This window comes from Colias philodice, chromosome 15 (genome assembly GCF_061535455.1).
Source record: "Colias philodice isolate Cphi_HAF_F1 chromosome 15, ilColPhil1 Martin Lab GWU primary, whole genome shotgun sequence".
NCBI classification, from domain to species: domain Eukaryota; kingdom Metazoa; phylum Arthropoda; class Insecta; order Lepidoptera; family Pieridae; genus Colias; species Colias philodice.
The window spans coordinates 9,092,690-9,115,648 of NC_143100.1; the positions used below are offsets into that span (position 1 = coordinate 9,092,690).

Below are 22,959 nucleotides of genomic sequence, written 5' to 3' on the forward strand. Positions count from 1 at the left end.
ACTTGCAGGTCATCTGGACCAAGATAACAGTTTTCCAATTACAATTTTTAAGAGAATGTACTAATTGCATTGATAAGACAACATTAAAATGATAAAACTTTACAATGACCAGCCGAATTAAAAATACCGAACACGGTCGAGATTTCCTTTCTTAAGAACATGAAGACTAATTACTCACATAAAATTATAATGAAAGTATGCTAAAAGAATTTATTTTACGAAAAATGAATGCCATTTACTTACACTTAGGTAAAGATAAAATATAGCAAAATGTATATGATTACTTCTACTAAAACAGAATAGCTAAGAAGTTAAGAACCATGAACTGCAGTCGTGTTTGTAAATTTCGGAAAATATATCTTTTAAAAGGATTCGATTGCACAAAAATCTACTAAAATACGTCATTTGATACTCAATTATTTAGCCATGAATTAAGTATCGCACGGCCATGCAATTTAAGCCCGGCTGGACTGTTATCACCTACGTTTATTTTAATTAAATGTACCGATAGCAAAACAAGTATATTCTAGATAATTTTTTCGATAGTGTTACGATAATTCGCTATTCGTATTCTTTGTTATAATTATACATATTGGAACTGACCTTTTAAACAACCCAGAATATTCTCAACTAGCTGCGCTCCGCGGTTTCACCCGCGTGGCTCCGTTTCTGTTGGTCTTAGCGTGATGATATATTATATAGCCTTCCTCGATAAATAGGCTATCCAACACCGAAATAATTTTTCAAATCGGACCAGTAGTTCTTGAGATCAGCGCGTTCATACAAACAAACAAACTCTTCAGCTTTATAGTATTAGTATAGATTGACCACGATATACCAGTATGGCGAATATGTCCAAAAATGGTTTTTATAAAGTGCTCGGAACTTTAGGATAAATAATTTAAATCTCTATATTCTATACAAGAGTATGAATTAGTGGTTGAAACGTTTTTTCTCTCAACGTACAAACAACAACGTTTGTCGTTTAAGCAAAACTTGACACAGGAATGAGAAGTGATGCAAATTTTAATGGAGAAAGGGTATTGCGATAGCGTGATATGGCCGAGAGCGAAAAGCTACTATCATATCGTTTCAATAAGTATTTTATTACCTTTTAAATCAAATGACGCAGGTATTATATATTAATTGAGCGATTTTTGAATTATTATTCCTTTACATAAAATGTTCATAGGAGGAAAACTTGCTAGAACAAGAGAGCTTAGTTTAAATCATTACTTATCGTATTATTGATAGATACATTTGCCTATCTGTGACACACAAACGAGGTGGGGCACTGTTTTACATATGATGACCTTCAATTTGTGCAAATATCTTAATTTTACTTTATCCAAAAGTCAGGGGTCGCAATTATCAGAGGTCAAATTGTGGACACGGAGAAAATACCTCAATAACAGTTATGTAACTGCGTGCTGATAACGTAGGTACGATTTGTTAAGATTTCTCATTGTTTTAAAGGTATAGAACGAATAGCGACGTAGTTTGTTTGATAAAGTTTAAAATTACGTACTTATTGATTAGTTTAAATCGATATTTTATATTTTATTTAAGTATTCGTTAGCTATTTTTTTACATAAAAAATGCATTATAGGTAAATTATTCATGAATATGCAGTGGATATGCATCAGCAATCAGCATTCAATTTAGGTACACATTTTATTGTACAAATTAATTCAATCATTCAAAAATAGAACACGCATCCATCTTATATACGCATATATTGCATTGTGAAGACATATTTATCTAACAAAGGTATGTATTACAAAGCAAGTGAATATGAATGGGTCAAAGGACTCAAAGGATAAAGGCATCCATTTTATAGATTGTAGAAAATCTTCCACTACTTACAATGATTTCAAAAAGACTCAAGTAAAGTGTAAAGAACGGGAAATGAATGTGTTAAAAATAAATCTAATGTGAATGTAAGATATTCTTAATGTAGAGCAATGAAATACTTTTACTTATAAGACAGAATAGACGAAAATGTTCAGATTTTCATGTATAAAACAAACTAATATAAATAAAACATGACGTTCTGAAAGATGCGAACAAAAGGTAAATAAATAACAAATCGAACTGCAAATGGCACATTATTTATATCTACTTCTGTTACATAATACCACACGGCGTGAAAACATTACAAAACAGTATGAAATTCCATCACAGAATTTCAATTTGTACAATCAACTGGTACACCAGCTCTGCGGTTAAATGCTAGAAATAGATGCATTTGACTGAACAATTTTTCAATTACCTTAAATTGCCTTTAGTTACATTAGCTAAAGTAGCAGCTTCTTAATGGAAACACTCATTTACTGAGTAATCAATTCCTAATAAACAAATGAATTATCGTGTTAGGTAATTTATTTAATTCTTTAGCGTTAAAGTTGTTTCGTTTCGACATTACTTTTTTTCTTAATAATTATTATTTACAGAAATTTTAAGGGAAAAAATAACTAATAGCCAGTTGGCTGTAACGCAATGCATAACAAAAGCAATAGAACCGCTATTGTCAACCTTTGTTTATATGTATTAATGAACGGTACAGCGTGACGCTGACGTTACTAACAGTTAGCATAACCTAAACAGGTATGCACCATTAAGCATGCCGAGAAAAATGTGCCGCTAGACGGTGCTAATGAAGAATGACAATTGTTAGTCAGCTTGACTCTCTAAATTCGTGGTGCGACCGCGCAAGGTGAGAGGAATGCAAACTAGCGCCGTTCCCGCGCCTTTCACGTGAAACGAAACGAGAGACAGGGTTGCAATGCTCAAAAAGAAACTCGCTCCGGTTACATTATTCATAAGCCGTTTAATTTCTAGATGCGATTTGATAATCAAATCAAAACTATGATTTAGAAGGCCATTAATCTTCTAATTAAGGTCGGAATCTTGGTCAATTTAATCGTTAATCTTTTATAAATGTCAAAGCGTTAAGGCTTCGTGTGTTATGGGGATATGAGGAATGTGTCTAATATGTGGCCCTTCAGTTTTGCTCTGCGGTACATGCTTGATTTTATTACCCTGGGAAATCTGTGCCTTTACTTTGATAAAGGTCGGTTCGTGATCATTCCATTTCCACGGTAGGTGGTAAACTTTTTGACAAATCTCAATTCTCGGTCTTGTTTTTACGGCAATTATAATGTACAGTTAAGTTCCAGTTACATGTTTTCATATCTTATAATATATAACTTTCGCTAAGAATTTAACATTGCAAATAAATTAAAGAGAAAAGTTTAAAATCTCTTTAGTTAATTTAATTTCAATGAACATAAATGTATCGTGAGTGGAAGTAAAAGGCCCATATCATGCCAAAACAGTTTTAATTGTCAAATGTCAGTATAAATTGACACTGACAAGATAATCGTGTTGCCAGTTGCCACTTAAAGTGGCGCTGAAACAAAAATCCCGGATTCCGTTATCGCATGTGCAGATATGTGGAGTTATCGTTAAATGAATAAATATTAATAAATACGGGACCGAGCGGCAACAATGTGGTTTCAGTGCACTTGTGTCAACATCTTGTTTTTGAAGCGATACCATTCGATACATCGTGAATGACGCAACCAACTGGTACATATTTACGTAATATGCCCATTGTTCGATATAACAAACAAAATCGTGATACATATATATCTCGATTTTTAACTAATTAGGTTCGGTTGCGTTGCTCACATGTGAAAAATCGACAATAATGAGCTGATTGCGACAATAGTGCTAAAAATTTCTTAGGAGAAAACCCATAAATACTTGAAGTTATATAAAACTGATTTAACTGGAAGGTAACATAAGTATAACTATTTCAGTACTAATATTATTTCCAATATTTATTGCTACAAATTAGCGAAGGAATTAATTAAATTAAAAAGCACTACCTACTTATTTACCTAACATAATATAAAGAATATTTTTAGTTTCAAAACCATTTGCAGGAGTAAAATGGCGTACCACAGCAAGTAATATGTATATTGTATACAAATCCAATTTAATTAAAAACAAAAGTCTGATATACATATAAAGTTATGAATTGAGAGAAAGAGTAGGCACGTGTAGATAATATTATAGGCATTAATATACTTGCTTCGATCCATGTTACATAATAAACCGATAAAAGTGCGATACGCGGAGCGATATAAAGTATAAACAATTGGTTTTTAATTTATACTCTATTTACATACAAATTGTATAATAGCTTTTGTAAAAATCTAATTAAAATGTTTAGAAACAATGTCCTTGCCGTACCGGGGCAAGGGCATTTTGTGTTTGAATATTTGCTAAAAAAATAATCTTTCCACTTAAAGAAATTGCCAATTTATAAGTAGGTACTCATTTCGCACGTCAATTGCTTTTTTAATCGATAAAAAAATATGTAAAACGATATCAAACGTAATAAAAATTCAGCTTTTTATTGTCATATTGTATTTTGTTATTGTTTCCCTAAATTCATTATAAGTAATTAATTACCAGCGTCTTTTAATTCATAAGGAAACCTTAACAAGAATAATGCCCGCAAATTGGATGTAAAATAATTGAAAGTGTTAAAGAATAAGAAAACACGGCATTACAACCACCGCCCACTTGTAGACATTAAGAACACGTGTATTTCATGTAAAACAATTTGATTCATATAAAATTTTACACCTAAGTACCTACGTATTTTAAAGGGTAAAAGTTCACGAGTTGGGAACTTCACTAACGAGAACCACCGGCAAACGAAAAAGTTCCGTTTTTACATACATATAGTTAATTGCAAGTTTATTTAAATAAGGATGGATTTGCTGCTTTTTAATGCGACTGGTGCATTTCACGAAAGAAATAATTTTATATCACATTTTGTAGCTTTAAAAGAAAGTTGAAATTTGGCGATTTTTTTAAAGGTATTGGAATTTTATGGTTGAAAAGAGAAAATCGACGATTAGTGAATCGGATGAATTCGTTTTAGATACTGTTTCACACATGAGTCATTTGCCGATTTTGTCAACTTTTAAAACAAACTTTTAAAAATATATGTATTTTTGTATGTTTGTTTCAAAACTTTTAAAAATATATGTATTTTTGTGTAAATATATTTAATACTTTGAAACATTATCTTATATATAAAATTCTCGTGTCACAATGTTAGTCTGCATACCTACTCCTCCGAAACGGGTGGACCGATTCTCATGAAATTTTCTGTGCATATCGGGTAAGTCTGAGAATCGGCCAACATCTATTTTTCATATGTACCACGGGCGAAGCCGGGGCGGGCCGCTAGTTAGTTATATAAAATGATTGTACATCAAGTCGACTTTACCGTGTTATTGCAATAAAGCTACGTATCAGTACCTCAAAGCGGAACTCGAAAAGGAAATTCAATTATCATTACAATGCCGTTATACTGGCAGTATAGAGAATGGTTCGCTTACTCTTAGGGTTACGATAAATGCCATAGAGCATATAGAATATAACTACAATACTATGGACACTATTATAATATGAGAGCGGAAGAATTCTCGAAGTCCATTAACGTTTAGTATTATTGCCTTCGAAATACCTAATTTATTAAGTGGCTAGGCTAATGGGAAAAGGCTTTATTGTATTAGATTTAAGTTTTTTATTGGGTTTATTGAATTGAATCACATTTTTAATACGTCTAATTGAAATAACGCGTTCGTAAAAATCAAGTTAGTGTCAACCCTATACTTTTCTAAGAAGTCTGGACAAAATGATAGCAAAGACGACCGGATGGTTGCGTTTATATGAAGTTTATTTATGTTTCGTTGTTTTCACAATTGTTAGAATTTTTTAATAAAAGATATACCTACTTTTTATCGTCCAGAAAAAATATTTACCCAAACTTTTCTATGCAGGATGACATCTATTAGAACGTAAGTCATGATAACCCATCTTGTGAGTTCGAATGAGAAGACTGGAATTTCCTAGAAAAGCATAACGTCTATGATAATACGATTGAAATCCCCATTGATAGGAAGTTGATAGGTATATTGTACATGTTCTATACGTATATATCTTTTTTTGCACACATGTAACTACATTATTAAACTTTATTCTTTTTTTATTTCATAAAAATTTACTTAAAGTTAAAAAATAAAAATGGAATACCAATTTGAAGAAAAAAAATACCGTGATAATTATTAGATATACCTATTTGAACAAATTGGACACCACCAAATATAGTATTTACTTACGCTATACAGTGCCATGTTAATAAATATAATAAATCCACGGGCCTCTTAGTTCAACGTACCAGGTCGACGCACCAGGGTACCGTACGCAACCATAAGAACGCGTAACCTGACCAAATGTGATGTGCTCTGAGCGTACAACACATCTCTTCACGCGCGTATCCCACGTGATTTAGATGGGTAGACCTCCGTGGACCGTGACGTCAAACATAGCAGAGAACGAGTTACAGGTGCTCCGCAATCACCGTCTCAATGACCCCTTCCCGAAATTTTTGAACCAGGTGCGTATTGTATTCATCATCAATTCATCGCATTATTGATTTCTAAATAATGCGCTGAATTGTGATGATAAATAGAAAAACAAATACAAAAACAAATAATAAACATTTGATAAACATTATTTTTGATACACTAGGTAGGTACAAAGTTTTTTAATAGTGAAACATAATTAATACAAATAAAATTGCATAATAGTGATTATCTAAGTAGGTATTGCAGTTTCGTTTATCCGTTAGAAAGTCGCATTCCCTGTTTCCACTTTCAATCGTCCGTAACCACCTGTTGGATGTTTGTTACCATAGCAACTCTCATGGGAAGATCAAATATTCACATCCAGTCACAAGTGCCTAGTTAAAATAAAAGTCGACAACCGCTTATTGACAACCCTAAGTTACCTTTGTAGAGTGATCTCTTCAATAAATCACTACATAGTATAAAACAAAGTCGCTTTCCCTGTCCCTATGTCCCTTTGTACGCTTAAATCTTTGAAACTACGCAACAGATTTTGATGCGGTTTTTTTTAATAGATAGAGTCATTCAAGAGGAAGGTTTATATGTATAATAAGATCCATTAAGTAGTGGAGAAGTACTGTTATTTTTGAGGTTTCTAATGTGATGTCGTAAAAAATTACATTTATTCCGCTTACATTGCAAACGCAGGCTGAACCCTACGAGTTTTATCAAAATAATGTACTAAGTATTATACACATTGAAAAGGTCTACAGAAAAGTCCGCGATGGCATATGTCTATCTCTTATGGATAACCCACAATAACTTTTTTTTGTCATTTACTTTTTACGACAAATAATGGCTAATTTTCGAAGCGATTTTAACCAATACAGCATTTAATCCTTAACCAATTAAATACCATGGATACATTGTTCATTTAATATAGATCTATATGGCCCTTTACACCGTATGATTTAGGTGAATATTTTCGAAGATATTACAGATTTAAAAATTGCGGGACGTAGCGTTTGCGGCCGCCCGGCTATGTATTTTATACCCGTGCGATGCCGGACTCACCGGAGCGGGCCGCTAAATTTTTATACCTATACAACGTTCACAATTTTTCTGTAGTGTATTTAGTATCAGCATTGCACCCGTGCGAAGCCGGGGCGGGTCGCTAGTTATATCGATAATTAATTGCTACAACACTAATGCTCTTTTATTGTTTATACGAGCGACAAAACATAATAATCTTTCCGGATAAAGGTAGGTATCATATCTTTTCAATAAACAGATAATACATAGTATATTAGACTATTATATAATAAAATGTGTCATACATTTTAATTACCGGTACCTACCTATATTTTGGGGAAAGTACCGGTAATTTTATACGTAAAATACAATCAGTAATTAAATAATAATTAAATTTCCAATTTTATTTTATTATTTATAATATTCCTGATGTGTTTTAATTGTTCATCACAAAAAAAATTTAATAATACATATTCAGCATTCTCAAGCACGTTACATTGAAAGTAAATATTATTGTTTATGTAATGTAGGTACTTTATACAACAAAACCATACTTTTAAACATAATTAGCTTTATTAAAGTTACCTACCAGAAATAGATATCACGATCAAAGCCGGCACGATAACAAATTAGTAATTATTATTATCTGATTATCAGTTAATGTTTAAAACATTTATGTTGTGACTTTAAATATGATGCCATTTATCAAATGCAGGTAGATGTTTCCACCTGAAATAGGTAATTATAAACGTAATTACTCGAAAACAGGGTCAAACGCGATGTAATCATCGAACAATTAGAGACAATCGCGTTCGTAATGCTATTTTACATTGTTTTGCATCTGAAAATTTCGCTCACGTGTTGTAAATAAAAAATTTCACCTTAGCTAGATAAGATGCGATAACAAGGTCAACTTACCGGGTCGATGTCCGCGTCCCAGACATCCTTTAGGTCGTTGGAGATATCGAAGTAGCTCTCCATGTCGGGGCCAGATTTCTTCTCGGGCCGCCGACTAGCACTTAAACTACCACCCAATCACAAACACAGCTAACTGTCACGTTACGGTCCTTTCTCGAGTGCGAAACTCGGAAAGAATGTAAACTTGCACCGCAACTGGTCGACGGTGAAAATGGTGCACCACTTCACAAGTTCACGTTTCACTGTCGACGCCCATTTGTTTTTTACGGATGATTATATTGAGGATTTCACTTCACGCGAGCTAGGAATGTTTGTAAGCGGTGCGCGAGGAACACCTTATCGCGTCGAAGTACAGCTGTTGAGTGCGGCGCGGCGCGGCTCCCCCCCTCTCGCCCGCAGCCTCTCGGCTCTCATTCATACGCCGCGATACAATTGGGGGTAAAAACGGTGACAACTGACATAGTAAACGTAGGACTCGGGGATGCCCACGTTCTTCGTAATTGGCCAACAAAATATTTGTTTTGCCGACCGGCTGTTGGTCTGAATCGTAGTGTAGTAAAGTGCGTTCTTTTGGGAAGATTCTTTCAAGGTTATTAATTTTAGATCTATAAAATTAATTAGGTAATGCTTCCTATTTACATTCGAAAAATTTAAGTAATTAAATTTTTCTAATCTTTAAAATTTATATTAGTGAATCAAAAATGGAGAGATGTGAATAAAACAAAAACTAAAATTAGGAATGTTTTATATTTAATACATTTTGGTGTTATACATTAATGCTTATTAACAAATTTATTGCTTACATCATAACTAGTATATGTATATTGTATATTATACAGTAGGGTAAACTCACCTAATTATGTGACTCACTTAATTCGGAGATACAACGTTTGGACTCTTTTATAGCGTTATAGGAGTAAAATCCAATACATTAAAATTAACCCTATGGTATGGTAATAAAGCTTCTTTTCGTGTACAAACTTTTGTTAAAATCGTGCGGGTGAGATAGTAAGAATCACGAGATTTGTCACTGCGCCCGCCATGTTTGACGTTTCACCGGTAGCGTGCAACTGTGCTGTCATTATTTAATTAATTTTAAATAGAAAAGGTGAGTGTAAGTTCATGATACTTTGACAATTAATTGTTAAAAACATATTCTTGTTGATACCGATAAAGGTTTTAGTAATTATTCATTTGTTTTTGCATAATACCTTATTTCCTGGGTTCAAAAAGTTAACGATTTTCAAGATTGCAACTCAAAACAGTGTCACCGAATTAACCAAGCAAATTTTTATTATTTTCAATTCGTGTATAAGTAATTGTTTTTAGTACGTATACGTTAGTCGTTTAAGTCAGAAAATATTTATATTTGCTCAGGTTTAAAAGTAGGATCGCTTTCAAGCATTTTAAAAAAGTCCGTTATTTTTTTTATCACATAATTAAGTGAGTTATTTTTTTTATTTTAGACAGCATGGAGGAAGACAAAAATAAAAATAGAAAATATAATGAAACAACGCTGACATCCGCAATTCAAAATATTCTGCAGTCAAAAATGAGTCTGTACACTGTTCACACAAACAATTATAATGTCCAATATTAATTTTTTATGGTTCCCCTCTTTTGATAATTTCTCATTGATAAATAAATACATAATTATTACTTTCAATATGTTTATATTTCGGTTATAACAGAATTAGAGAAGTACTATCACCGAATTATGGTGATTGTCACAGAATTAGACAAGTCATCGCGGTTTGATTAAGCTCATTTTACGCTGAGTTAATTCATATGTGTTAAGATTACACTTGCTCCATTTGATAAATAGAAGATTGATTAATGTTCCTATTAAAAATAAAAATAAAATTTATAAAGTTTAACCTGTTTTTTTTTCATATTCTGTTTTGTCACAGAATTAGATGAGTTGACTATAATAAATACAATTATTGCACTATCATCAAAAATCGACTTTGCCAATTTTGCGAATCTGAATACCTAAATAAAGGCCGAGCACCTACGTTGTTAGCAAAATTAATATTTAAAATAACATTTTCTTAGATCAACAATTTCGCTAGAATCAGTTTAAATCAAAGGCGATTAAAATAAATAAATTTACTTTAATTCATTACATCGTTTTATCAAATAAGTGATAACGTACTAAGAAGTCATTAAAGGCGCAATTAGATACCGATGAATAATGGATACATGCAAAATTATATTTTGGGGATAAACCTAGTAGGTACCTAATCTATAATTTTACACAAAACATTGGTATACTACTTCATTAATCATTTAATTAATAAAATATATAATATATAAATCACGATTTAAATTTTAATAAGTACCTATAATTTGGAAGAATACAAAAATTCAAATGAAATTCTAATGAATATTAATAGGATAATTTTATTATGGAATATAATATCATATTCTAACTACCTATTATTTAATTATAAAAATAAGTAAAACTAAAAATAATCTGCTAATATTAGGTAGATTATATATTACTTATCTATACAAATATTATAAAGAGGAAAGGTTTGATTTTTTGTTTGTTTGTTTGTATGAATTGAATAGGCTCCGAAACTACTTGGCAGATTTGAAAAATTCTTTCACTGTTGGAAAGCTACATCATTTCTGAGTGACATAGGCTAGGTTTTATCCCGGAAATTCCACGGGAACGGGAACTATGCGGGTTTTTTTTTGAAAACGCGGGCGAAGCCGCAGGCGGAAAGCTAGTCTACTTATACGTGAAAATCACAATTCTAACAATGTTGTAGGTATTTATTTATTTTATCTATCTTTATCGTAATTAAATCATCAATTGTAAATAGTAATACGCATAATTAATATTCGACTATACGCTGACTGTCTTATCCGTTTCATTAAAAAATATTTAAAAACAGCGCAAAATCTTAAGCTGTACTTAGACGGTGAAGCAAGCATGACATGCTGCAGGAAAGAATTAGATAGCTTCAACAACCAGTTGCGAGCACGTGGTTAGCATGTCATTTCTTTCAATCATCACATAATTCATACATGCCACGTAAGGGTAAGTAAGCAGTATAAGCACCCTTACACCAGAGATATGCGAGGATGCGTGGCGAGGTTTGTAAAGAACCAATAGTATCGCTTCAAACGAAGCGATCTAAAATCTAAATGAAAGACTCTAAAGCATGTCATGCTGCATGATCGCCTAGGCACGACTTTTAACTTCATCGAAGACATGAGTGACAATGTAGTAGTTAAACAATTTAAAAACTTGTGACACATAATTTTTACCCGACTGCGCTAGAATGTTAGGATTCAAAAAGTTGAAAACACAAAATAATTAGTAAAATTCTTCCTCCTTGTAATACATGAATGCACTGGCCACTTAAATATGAACACGGTAGATATTTTTGAAAAAAAAAGAAAAATCCCGCGCAGTCGGTTTTTTTTTTTTTTTTCACTTATGACCGTTCCTTTTCGGCGGTACAGTGAAGAGAGAAGGCACGTGCGAGTGTAGCGCACTCACTCCACCGTGGAGGATACACACTCGAGGCACTTTACATTTCACCAGATAGTCGCTGAACTGAAAAAAGGACTTAGATTTATTTTTCATATTAGCTTGCAAACATTTTGTTCGGAGTCGATTTTGACTCACTGTAAACGGACAGATTTAAATCAAACTTTGTACAATCATATCAAGGATCGATGACAATACAACAATTTTATGTGTTTTTTTAGTAAAAAATGATAAAGCAGAGGACTTTCTATGCTCTCTTTTCTAGGTAGGTTTCGATTACTATAGTTTACTTCATCCAAATAGATTCTGCAGTATATATGTACATAAAAACCAAAAAGACAAACAGACTAGTACCTCCTTCGGAATATTTATCTGAGTAATTTAAAGGGACTCTATACACCACACCATTTCATAAATATTATTTTGTTACTTTGAAAACTTAAATATATAATCAATACTTAGTAAGTAGCTTAAATAAAAATAGACAACTCTCTTTATCGAAGAACATTTCTCAACACACGGCACATCAAGCCACTTCAACTTAACTGTCTAAGTGTACCCTTCTCAAAACACTTAGAATACATTTACAATTTATTGATACTTAAATAATTTTGACCGTTCAATTTTTAAGTAATCTTTTTCCTATATCTACCTACTCAATCGATATTGGGTTTTTCTTCAATTCGCACTATTTTACAATATAGCAATTAGCACTATCAATCTACTTAGTGTGCCGTATCATATTTTATTTGTTATCAATAAAATATCTTTCCTGCAACTTGGGTTTAATATGTTTTAATTAATTTATTTATACAGTTATAAAAATTATCACATTCACATCGCATATATTCAATTTTTTTCAGAAATACTCGCAAACTAACTCATACAATTATTAATTCATTAAAATTATATAGCTTTGATAAAAATAAAGTTGTTTTAAATATTACAATTATCAATACATTTTATTTACATATTCATTTATTAATTAGTATACTCACCAACTGCGCAGTTTCATCTTCAGCAGACGCAACGACAACAGTTTTCTTGGACGAAATCGCTTCACTCAAAACTCGATAAGGGTGCAATCCGAGTGACCTCAACTCATGCTGGCCCAAGTGTACCCCACTGTAGGGTACGTTTATACTTCCCTCTATACAACTCTTTTCGTACCTATTATTAGTGAAATACAAATACAATACAATAAATAAAAAAGAGCGTTTGCGGAGCACATGTGTCAGAAGTGAAACTTCTTTGGCAAGATTCAAATATACCAAAATCGTCGCCTTACTCCATGACGTACTATTGTCATGTCGCGAAATTTTCTCCCAATGCGTTTAGAAGTTTCACTTCAAAATAAGAGAGACACGAAATTAGGATATTTCGTGTCGTTCATGTTGTTTATAAGTGAACCCCGCGTAGGGTACATTTATACTGTGTTTATATTGTATACTATGCAACTCTTTTCATACCTACTATTGGTAAAATGTAAATGTATTATGGAATTAGGAGGATTTAAAAAAACATGAAATATCTGTACAGTACTGGGTTTATAAGTGTACCCCACTGTAGGGTACGTTTATACTGGCTTCTGTGCAACTATTTTCGAATACATTTTTGATAATATTTAGTAGAATAACATTTTTCAGACGATTAAAATAAAAATAAAAAGACATGAAAAAGGCTTAAGTATGGCAATAGATAATAATTTGGAGATGTAATAAAATATTTGAATTATAATGATGAGTCAGTAATAGATAGTTTTATTATAGTTAGTGTTATCTTGTTTTATCATTGAATTTAATTTATCGATTTTTTATACAAACGCAAAGTTGATTTGTGTTCGCTACGAAAACCAAAATTCTGTAGCGATAAAGGTCAAAATTTGACCCCATCAAAGTTTCAAAAATAAATTTACATTATTTCCTCATTGCTAATCGATAAAACTACATGTAATATATGCCATATATGCCTGTAAAGAATTTAAATAATTATATTATACAAATTAAAAGAGTTATAACTTACAATAGTCATAAAGTCACATAACGAATGGGATTTCGAAACAAATATCAAACTGTTTTTTATTTATTTATTTATTCTATTACTTTCTTCATCTGACCAAGTAGTATATGAAATTATACATAAAAAAACATTTTTATACACCAAATTATTGTAATCCTTAAAAATGAACAGAATACTCACAGCAAATTCGATCTTATATCAACCACACAGCATTTCTCTTGGCAGGTTAGCGAGAAGAAATCAGAAAGGTTTATCCGAGGACATATTTCAGCTAGCAATACCTCCATAGGCACTTCTACCACATCCTGCAATTATTGTGATGTTTAATCTTTTCTAATAGCAATTTTGATTGTTCTAAATCATCTTTGTCATGCTTTACTTTACTTTACAACTTAGCCGCGCTATTTCGGGTCCATTTTTAAAAGGAAGATGTTGGATATTCAGCTTTTTCGAATGATATTTTGCGACAGCATTTCTCTAAATATTTATATGATTAAGACTATCATATAAATTAGTGGACATTAAAATCTTTTCAACTCATTTATTCATGACAAAGTTTCAGGAGGTTCTCTATGTAAAAAGTTAAGTTAGTTTTGCAAAGAGCCTTTTACACAATGATAATAATTGTACAAACGCAAACAAAAATAAAAAATACGTTAATATAAAAATAGTTACAACTTAAAATTCTGGGAAGTAATTATTTAATTTGCAATTAATAATAAACTGCAGCTTAAATAACCACGAATATAATAATTAATAACATAATATGATTATATAAACAAGCAGGAAAATACGATGCTTCATATTATTTATTGTAGCTAGAATATAAATCGCAATATTTTAGACGTTTCAATGATGCATTTAGCTTATGCATACTAATATGGATGAATGACCACATCGGTCCAAAATAAAATATTTAATAATAATTATTGTTAAAAAGCAATGTTGAGAGGAAATATTATTGGTACAGAGTTCTTGTTAATATTTAAAGCTACTAATTAAGGTTTTTATAATTTCGTTTATTTTTCGCTATTTAATACAAGCCAATGGTATATTTTCATCTAAATTTTCCCGAAAAAATATGTTAATAAATAATGTTTAACTTCTAAATAATAGTACTTACTTATGTAATATTTTTTTTTCATTTATTCAAGTTTAAGTTACTAACTTACCATAGGATCTCTTATTTCAGGCTCATTCGTGAAGCGTCTATAGCTGATGCTGCGCGGCGTACTGCGTGACATCTCTATGGATTCCTAAACAGTAATATAACAAAAAATATTATGATGATCATATAGGAAACACACAACAACAAGCAGAATTTTTTTTACGTATTACCACAAAACCATTTAAACACGTAGTCTAACTTTAAACCAGGTATCTGTCATTTTAATAGTTGTCTATGTGAAATACCTCAAAACCAGATTAAAGAGAACCCGCGCTTCATATTAAAGAGAACCTTCGATTAAAGATAAACCTTGTCTAAAACTTTTGTGATAAGACAGGTTATCATCTTCTAGTGCAGGGGTGGCTCAGTGGCCAGGATCTCAGACTTTAAATCGGGGTTAGAAACCAGGCGAGCGTGCAGGAAATAAATTGATTTGTCAATTTATCTGCGCAGGTTATAACATCACTAGAGCTCTAAACGGTGAAGTAAAACATCGTGAGGAAACCGACATGTCGAAATATCAAAATATCGACGACATGCGATCACGATGTTGATAGGTAGGTGCAGTAACATAATGTAAGTATATTGTAGGTATCATTAATTTAAAGAAATACTAAATTGATTTCTATCATCCCGTATTAAAACGTATACCAAAAAAAATCATAAGCTCGGTGCAAATAATAAAAAAGCTCCGTTACTTAAAGCGAAACGGTAACGAATCACTAAGTAAAAACTAGTTCAACTGCTATACATTGTACAGTTTCAATAACTAAAAAATAAATTATGTATGTGATTAAACCGATAGGAACCGATACCTATATGATATATTAATTATTGTTAAGCTTATACATATTATTAATTTAACAAATTCAAGTACTTATACACACTTACATTTTAAAACTTTAAAAAATACATGATTAAAGCCCTAATTAAAAAAATTAAAAAGGTACGAAAGAGAAAATTCAGATACTCAGACGAATTTGCCACTACAAAATTTAACTACTCAAAAGTATTAAAACCACTTTTTGCAAATATAAACGAGACATTTTTAGTGAATACCCAGCGTCGGTTCAATGACTCCTCTAATAGGAATAAATATTAGAGCCTTATTACTACGCGCGGTTATTGACTCGATCATACGATGGCCAAATTTGACCTTCAAGTTTGACCTCTACTCGCCAAAAATTTGGAAAGTTTTAAGTATATTTAGTGCAGTAACTGTTAATTGTATCAGAATATTTGAAATTCCGATTATTGGGAAACGGCCAAAATAAAGATTAAAACATACAGCATTTTACAGCATCGTGAAATTCCACACCAAGGAACACTTTAAATATTATAATACTGATAAACTTTATAACTTATACTTAAATATTAACCAGAAAAAATTAATTATGATATAACAATGTTCATATTCGTAGTAGCAATTTTACCTATATACTGTTTGCAATAGCGAAAATTATGTGAACTATAATATATTAGTACCATATAAGTTCAGGCCAAGGTTCAAGACACCTATTTTAATAACTAAAATAACATTATTCTCAAAAATCAAAACTTAAATATTAGATTAAGATCGATATAACAATCGATTATCTGTATGATAAACTGGAAACAAACATAAGTTACCTTAACACACTCGCCAATATCGATTTCAGGCAAATCCGAGAACAACAGAATACATTCATTGAAACCGGAATCCAGTAAGGTGTCTCGTAACTGTCTCAAAATGCCCACACCCATGAACAGGGGCAATTGTGGCCCTTCCACTAGTAATGCGTCCCAGAGATGGACGATTTTATGGAGGGGAAATACATCTAAAAATAGTAAGTCAATAGTAATAATTTTAAGATTTTTACAATTATTTATAATTGACCCTGCGTCTTGCGCTTTACGTGGTTTTTATCGGGTTTAAATGAGATGTAATCATTAAAAATAGATCGCCATTTAAAGCCGTTGCAAGTTTTTCGTAAATCTTTACACACACACACACACACACAAGACATTTCAAAATTCAACATCGAAAATTTGTCAGTAAACTTTAGTAAAAACAAGGCTTCTCGTCCGATATGATTATGTATTGCAAAACTGCTTTAGGCAAGGAATAGGATATCATCAATTTTTCATTATCTCTTACAGGATATGCCTCACATCCCCAAGTCCCATTATTAAAACATACTCACGTGAGAACATAGTCAAAAACCACGGTATAGCGAATAACTCAGGCACAAAGTTAATATCATGTAAATGCGCTGCCAACTCCGGTTCGTGGAAGGCTGTTATCTGCCAGAACTTAGCCAGATATTCCTTTATAACCGCACTGTTGTCTTTTAGGAAGAATTTGTGTAAGTACTTGGGAACGAAAGCCGAGAGGCAGGCAAAGGCACGAGCTAGAAGAAAAATAATAATAAACTAATATTATAAACGCAAAAGTATGAATGTATAGATGTGTTACTCTTTCCAGCCAAAACTACTGAACGGATTTTGATGATACTCGGCACTCGGCAGTGATAAAGAAGAACACATAAACTAAGAAATATTTGGCTCAGCACGCGGATTCGCCTGCGAAAAGCTTAAAAAAGTTGTTTATATATTAGATAACCTTACAAAATTAAAAAAAAACGGGCTCTTGGTATCTCACTTTTTGTCAATTTTTTTTTCTGTAGATACTAACCTTCATTACAAAAATTTAAGTACAAGAATGGTGCAGTCAGCGAGTCCAAGCCTTGCCAGTACACATATTGCGGGTTAGTCAATAACCACGCTTTCAACAAACGCTTTAATGTTCTGTGACCAGCTCTACCACAGAGCAACCAGCAGTATTGGTGACAACGCGGTATGTCTACGTCAATCTGAAAGAAAGCAATACTGAATAAAATGTTTCCAATTCCTTGATAAATATTTTCTTTCAATAATAGAAAAAAATCAAGCTGTGGCCGTATGGTAAGGCGTAAAATAATATTTATTTATTTATTTTACAACAACATACGTACCAAACTGGTTTCTAAATCAGTATTTGTTAAAAAAAATAAGGCTTATTAATTGTGGATAATTTTTTGGTAAGGTAATATTGTATTAAATATTAAAAGCACAAGATATCAATAATTTAGAAACCAAACCTCTTTTAAACAAAAGAGCATTTTTATTTGCAACAATAAATTGAGTAGGGAACTAGCTTATAATAGCGTGAGTAATGTAACAGGTCGAACAATTTACTACTAAAAAAAAGACGGGTTGCACTCCGGGAGTGCCGGCAGAAGTGAAAACTTGATTATTAACGTTCAGCATGTTTGATATTTTGGAATGGTATCCGTCTTACGCATGGAATATACTTAAAGGCTAAAAAAAAATCCATCTTTCGATTTTTCGATCAGGCCACGTGTCCTGACGCGAGTTTAAGATTTTATACCCAACGCCGCTAAAGAAGTTTTCACTTCAAAACTTGTATGACAAAAAGCAACAAAGGCTTACCTGTCTATCAGTAGGAGTAGGGGTCTCCTTATCTATCCTCTCATACTGATCTTCTATATCTCCCACCACCCCCAATAGGGCTGCCCAAACATCCCCCCTCACTAGGGGCGGTATATCGATTTCTGCTTGAGCTCTTATGTACTGAGCTGTGTAGGGGTAACCCTAGAATTTATTTGAAAAAGTATTAAAAAATATTTCTTGTGATGACAAAAATATGTTTTATTTATTCAGAGTATTTATAACAAATTTGGATTGTACCCTAAAAATGATGTAGGAATGTACCCTTTTAAAGTAGAATTTAGATATAAAGAAAATTGAGCCTTAAATAAAATTAAGCCTTAAATTAATCTATATCATTATAAAAAATATTTAAAAGGATATCATTAAAATAATTTTAGTCTCTCTATTTAAATTTAATAACAATTCCGACAATTATTACTTGTTAAAAATACTTACATGCAAAAGTCTCTGAAACCATATTAGTCTATAGAACTGGTATTCAGTATCCTTTTCTCTAATAATCTTAGGTAAAGTAACAGCATCATATTCTTTTCTTCTTTCATGCATTAATGGGTAAAAATCATGTGGTGAGATATGAGCGAGGCGGTTTTTCAATATATATAAACTATATTTTGCTATTCTTCTATCAAATAGTGCATTTTTCTTGCCTCCTATTGTACATCCATCAAGCAGTATTGCTCTACAAAAACAAAACAGTTAATTTATAGAAAAATACTATGTAGATGAATATTTTATATTTTATTTTATTTTTATTGACATTTTTCGGCTCCATAATTATATGTACTAAAAATGAGCAATATTTTAAACAATCAATAGTTTATGTTTGCTCACTAAAAATATAATTTTGAAAAATTTATAAAATTTCATTTCTTTTGTAAAAACCCAACCAAATCAGGTAATAATTTTGCATGTTATTAAGAAGGTTTGTCTCTGTACAGTCACTTACTTATGTGGTTATACCATACAATAATCTTGAATACTTACATAGGCATAGACAATATAGGGGGACTATTCTTTATCAAGCCATTCTTCTTCAACTCAGATATAATATCACCGCCTGCTAACTGCCACCAATGGTATAGAAATTGTAGTTTACAACCCAATAACCCCCTTGGTGTTTTCACTTCTATTGGTTTTTGTTCACTAATTTTTGATAAATCTTCAACTAGTTCCGTAAATGTTGTTCTCTCACTAGGATATATTTTTAAACATTTTTCTATTATGTTTCTTATGCTTTCTGGAAGAGCCTAGAAATGGGGAAAATTCTTTAATGTTATTAGTATTATGTAAACTATAGTTTATTAATAAAACAAATTTTAACTTATAAACAGTTTTCTAGTTTCCTATATCACTAGTAAATTGTAAAATTTGTTTACTAGTAAGGTAATTGTTATAAACAATTATTCCCTTTTTTACCTCACCTTATAAGCTTCAAAACAGTCATGTTCCCTTGCAATTCTTTCAGCAGGATTACTGGCATGTACCAACGTAAGTATCCTTCGTAGAATGGGTCCAGGCTTCAAACTACTCCATAACTTGCCGAGACATAGCTCTAAGAGGATTATACCAAAATTCCATATATCGGCTGATGGACCTCCGCCATTTAGAATTGTTTCTGGGCTTAGGTACCGGGGAAGTCTGAAAGAAAGCTAACTTGTTAAAAGATGGTTGGTTAGTAGAATCTTTGTTTTCTCAGTTTGGCTGAAAATAATTTACTTATGTTGTGCAGAATATTGTGAAGGTGAATCTTAGTCAACCCCACTTGCAGAGACACAAGTCAATAATGTGATTAACAAACTTAAACATTTATTTTTTAATTAATTATTTTATGTGTTGAGGAAATAGATTTTCATTACATAGTTATATATAGGTATGTATTTCATTTTTGAGTTGAATAAGGTAAATTCCTCACCCCAAAGGAAACGGCACTTCCTTTCCACCATCAGTCATATAATACATGCCATAATTGAATAGCTTTACTCTCCCACAATTATCTAATAAAATATTATCATCTGAGAGTATTCTGTGTGTTATTTCTTGTTCGTGGAGATACTGCATTGCCTTAGCCACTTGTAAAGCAATGCTTGTAACCTCAGGGATGGAAAATTTAGATGAGTGCTCCGATAGAGGTTTACCTATTACTTCAGCCACCACGATTATCCTTTCTAACATAAAAACAAAATAAAGACGGTTAATATGCAAATATCCTTGATGGACATAGTTTGATGTATGTTACATACCATGTTTCCCTCTAATAATATCGAGGTAGGTGCATAAATTCAGATGTTCTATCGTCAGTAATCGTTGAGCTCGTCCTAATATAGTTACAGAACTAGGAGTAAGCGGTAAGCCGTTGCTACCGCACGTTTCACCAGGATGATTTTTAGCGAAATACGTGCAAGCAGCAAATTTACAGTTCGCCTCCTCATTCATTATTGCTTCGCAAGAAGATAAACTTTTAAGGCAACAAGCGGTTATTTTATTATCACCGAGGGGCGGTGATGGACATAAATGTCAATTAATATTTTTGAATATCTATTAACATCGGTTATTATGGTGTTTTGAAACTTAAATTATTGAATAAAAATATAGCTTAAAAAAAATATTTGTTAAATGAATATTGAATTATGAAAATTGTATCAAAACAAAAACATCCAGGGATAGAATGTGACAGATGACAGTTGACACTTAACAAACGTCATTCGTCACCTCGATTTTGAACTCTGAACCGAGATTTTGAATCACAGATTATACGTACGTAGTACCACAGTACATATTAGTAAATCAAAGACAATGGATAGTGTATTATCCGTCTATATACTACATACATTATAGTATCCTCAGAGCAATAAACCTATAGAGTACTTGTATCGAGCGTATACAATTTACATATATTTGTTTCTCTCTATCTAAAGAAAACGTCGTATGAAAGAATGAGATAGCTATAGACTACAAGCTACGTTTCAACATAGTCATGGCACCATTTTTACTATAGGTACGTATTTAGATAGATAGAAGGTGATAGTGATGGGATGTGCTTCAATCGATAAAATCGTGAATGCATTTTGAATTTACGGTTTCGTGAAATAATAAATAATAAAAAAAAACAAAATTAATCATAAATTTCAGTTGAATACATTATTTGTTTAATCCTACGAATATAATAAATGCGGAATTATGCGAAAATGGATAACTTTCTCTTTCACTGCTGAACCGATTACAATGAAATTTTGTACATACACACATAGGATAGGTTTTATACCGAAAAATCCCACGTGAACGGGAACTGTGCGGGATTTTCTTTAAAAACGCGGGCGGAAAGCTAGTATATTTTAAAATAAATTTTAAAACTTGAAATGTAACTAATTTAAAATAAAGATCAATAAAGTTAAAGGAGTGAGGAAAAAGGCACAGTCAACATGAATTTTAACAAGTTCATAAAAGGACAGTCTTAAAGAAAACATTTTCCTTACATCTACACTAATATTATAAAGAGGAAAACTTTGTTTGTTTGTTTGTTTGTTTGATTGATTGTAATGAATAGGCTCATAAACTACTGGACCGATTTTAAAAATTCTTTCACCATTCGAAAGCTACATTATCCACGAGTAACATAGGCTAGGTTTTATCCCGGAAATCCCACGGGAACGGGAACTATGCGGGTTTTTCTTTGAAAACGCGGGCGAAGCCGCAGGCGGAAAGCTAGTCCTACTAATAAAGCGAAAGTTGGTGAGGTTGGATGTTTGTTACTCTTTCACGCGAATGCTACTAAACCGATTACAATGAAATTTGGAAAAATTACTTTTGATCCCGTAAATCCCACAGGAATGGGAACTATGCGGGTTTTTCTTTGAAAACGCATGTATATTAAGTATGTATTTCAATAGTAGTTTCTCATCTATGAGAACTGTCATTTAATCAACCGTTTAATTTTCACATAGTTACACATTTAAAGTAAATGTGTAAAAAAATTTCCAAATAAAAATTCACTCACACACAAATGTATTTATTATCTAAAGGAACAAAAAAAAACGTAAGCGTAAGATTGCACAATTCTTCTAGAGTATCCATCTTGATAACACGCAGGCTCAAAATGCAGTGAACACAATCTAGCAAATTTCGACGGCGTCCAATCTACACGTCTCATGTTTTATACCCATTTTTTATTTAGCTCTGGAAATCTAAAACAAAATGAATTTATTAATAATCTAAAAGAGAAACAACAAACTAAACAGATAAGTCAAATAAAACAACCACGTGGTATTTTTTATTTTCCTGCTGTAGAAAATTTACATCTATTATTTGCTACAACAACTACATAATATAAATCTGATATAAGAAACAAAATAAATAAATCAACGTTAATATGAAATAGATTTTTTGTCATAAAT

The 22,959-nt window shown here is 31.9% G+C and overlaps 2 protein-coding genes across 3 annotated transcripts in view; both read right to left on the bottom strand.

Moving 5' to 3' along the window:
- Positions 1 to 8,758, bottom strand: part of CrebA (Cyclic-AMP response element binding protein A) — a 98,111-nt gene extending 89,353 nt beyond the window's left edge. The window contains exon 1 of the mRNA XM_089703771.1: positions 8,385 to 8,758. Within this exon, the coding sequence (XP_089559897.1) occupies positions 8,385 to 8,447 (63 nt within the window). The 5' untranslated portion in view covers positions 8,448 to 8,758. The remainder of the gene's footprint in view (positions 1 to 8,384) is intronic.
- Positions 8,759 to 11,146: 2,388 nt separating this feature from the next.
- Positions 11,147 to 21,256, bottom strand: LOC149482431 (TBC domain-containing protein kinase-like protein). 2 transcript variants are annotated; one of them, XM_089703773.1, is made up of 13 exons: positions 20,809 to 21,256; positions 20,481 to 20,733; positions 19,990 to 20,206; positions 19,553 to 19,815; positions 19,004 to 19,247; positions 18,548 to 18,709; positions 17,751 to 17,928; positions 17,260 to 17,466; positions 16,706 to 16,893; positions 15,081 to 15,164; positions 14,089 to 14,213; positions 12,888 to 13,059; positions 11,147 to 11,955 (listed from the first exon to the last, which is right to left on the bottom strand). In XM_089703773.1, the coding sequence occupies exons 1-13, from the start codon at positions 20,999 to 21,001 to the stop codon at positions 11,830 to 11,832; spliced, it is 2,412 nt and encodes an 803-aa protein (XP_089559899.1). In that variant the 5' UTR covers positions 21,002 to 21,256; the 3' UTR covers positions 11,147 to 11,829. The 2 variants fall into 2 exon arrangements, with proteins under 2 accessions (XP_089559899.1, XP_089559900.1); XM_089703774.1 differs by lacking the exons at positions 11,147 to 11,955; positions 12,888 to 13,059 and adding an exon at positions 13,301 to 13,358.
- Positions 21,257 to 22,959: the final 1,703 nt, after the last annotated feature.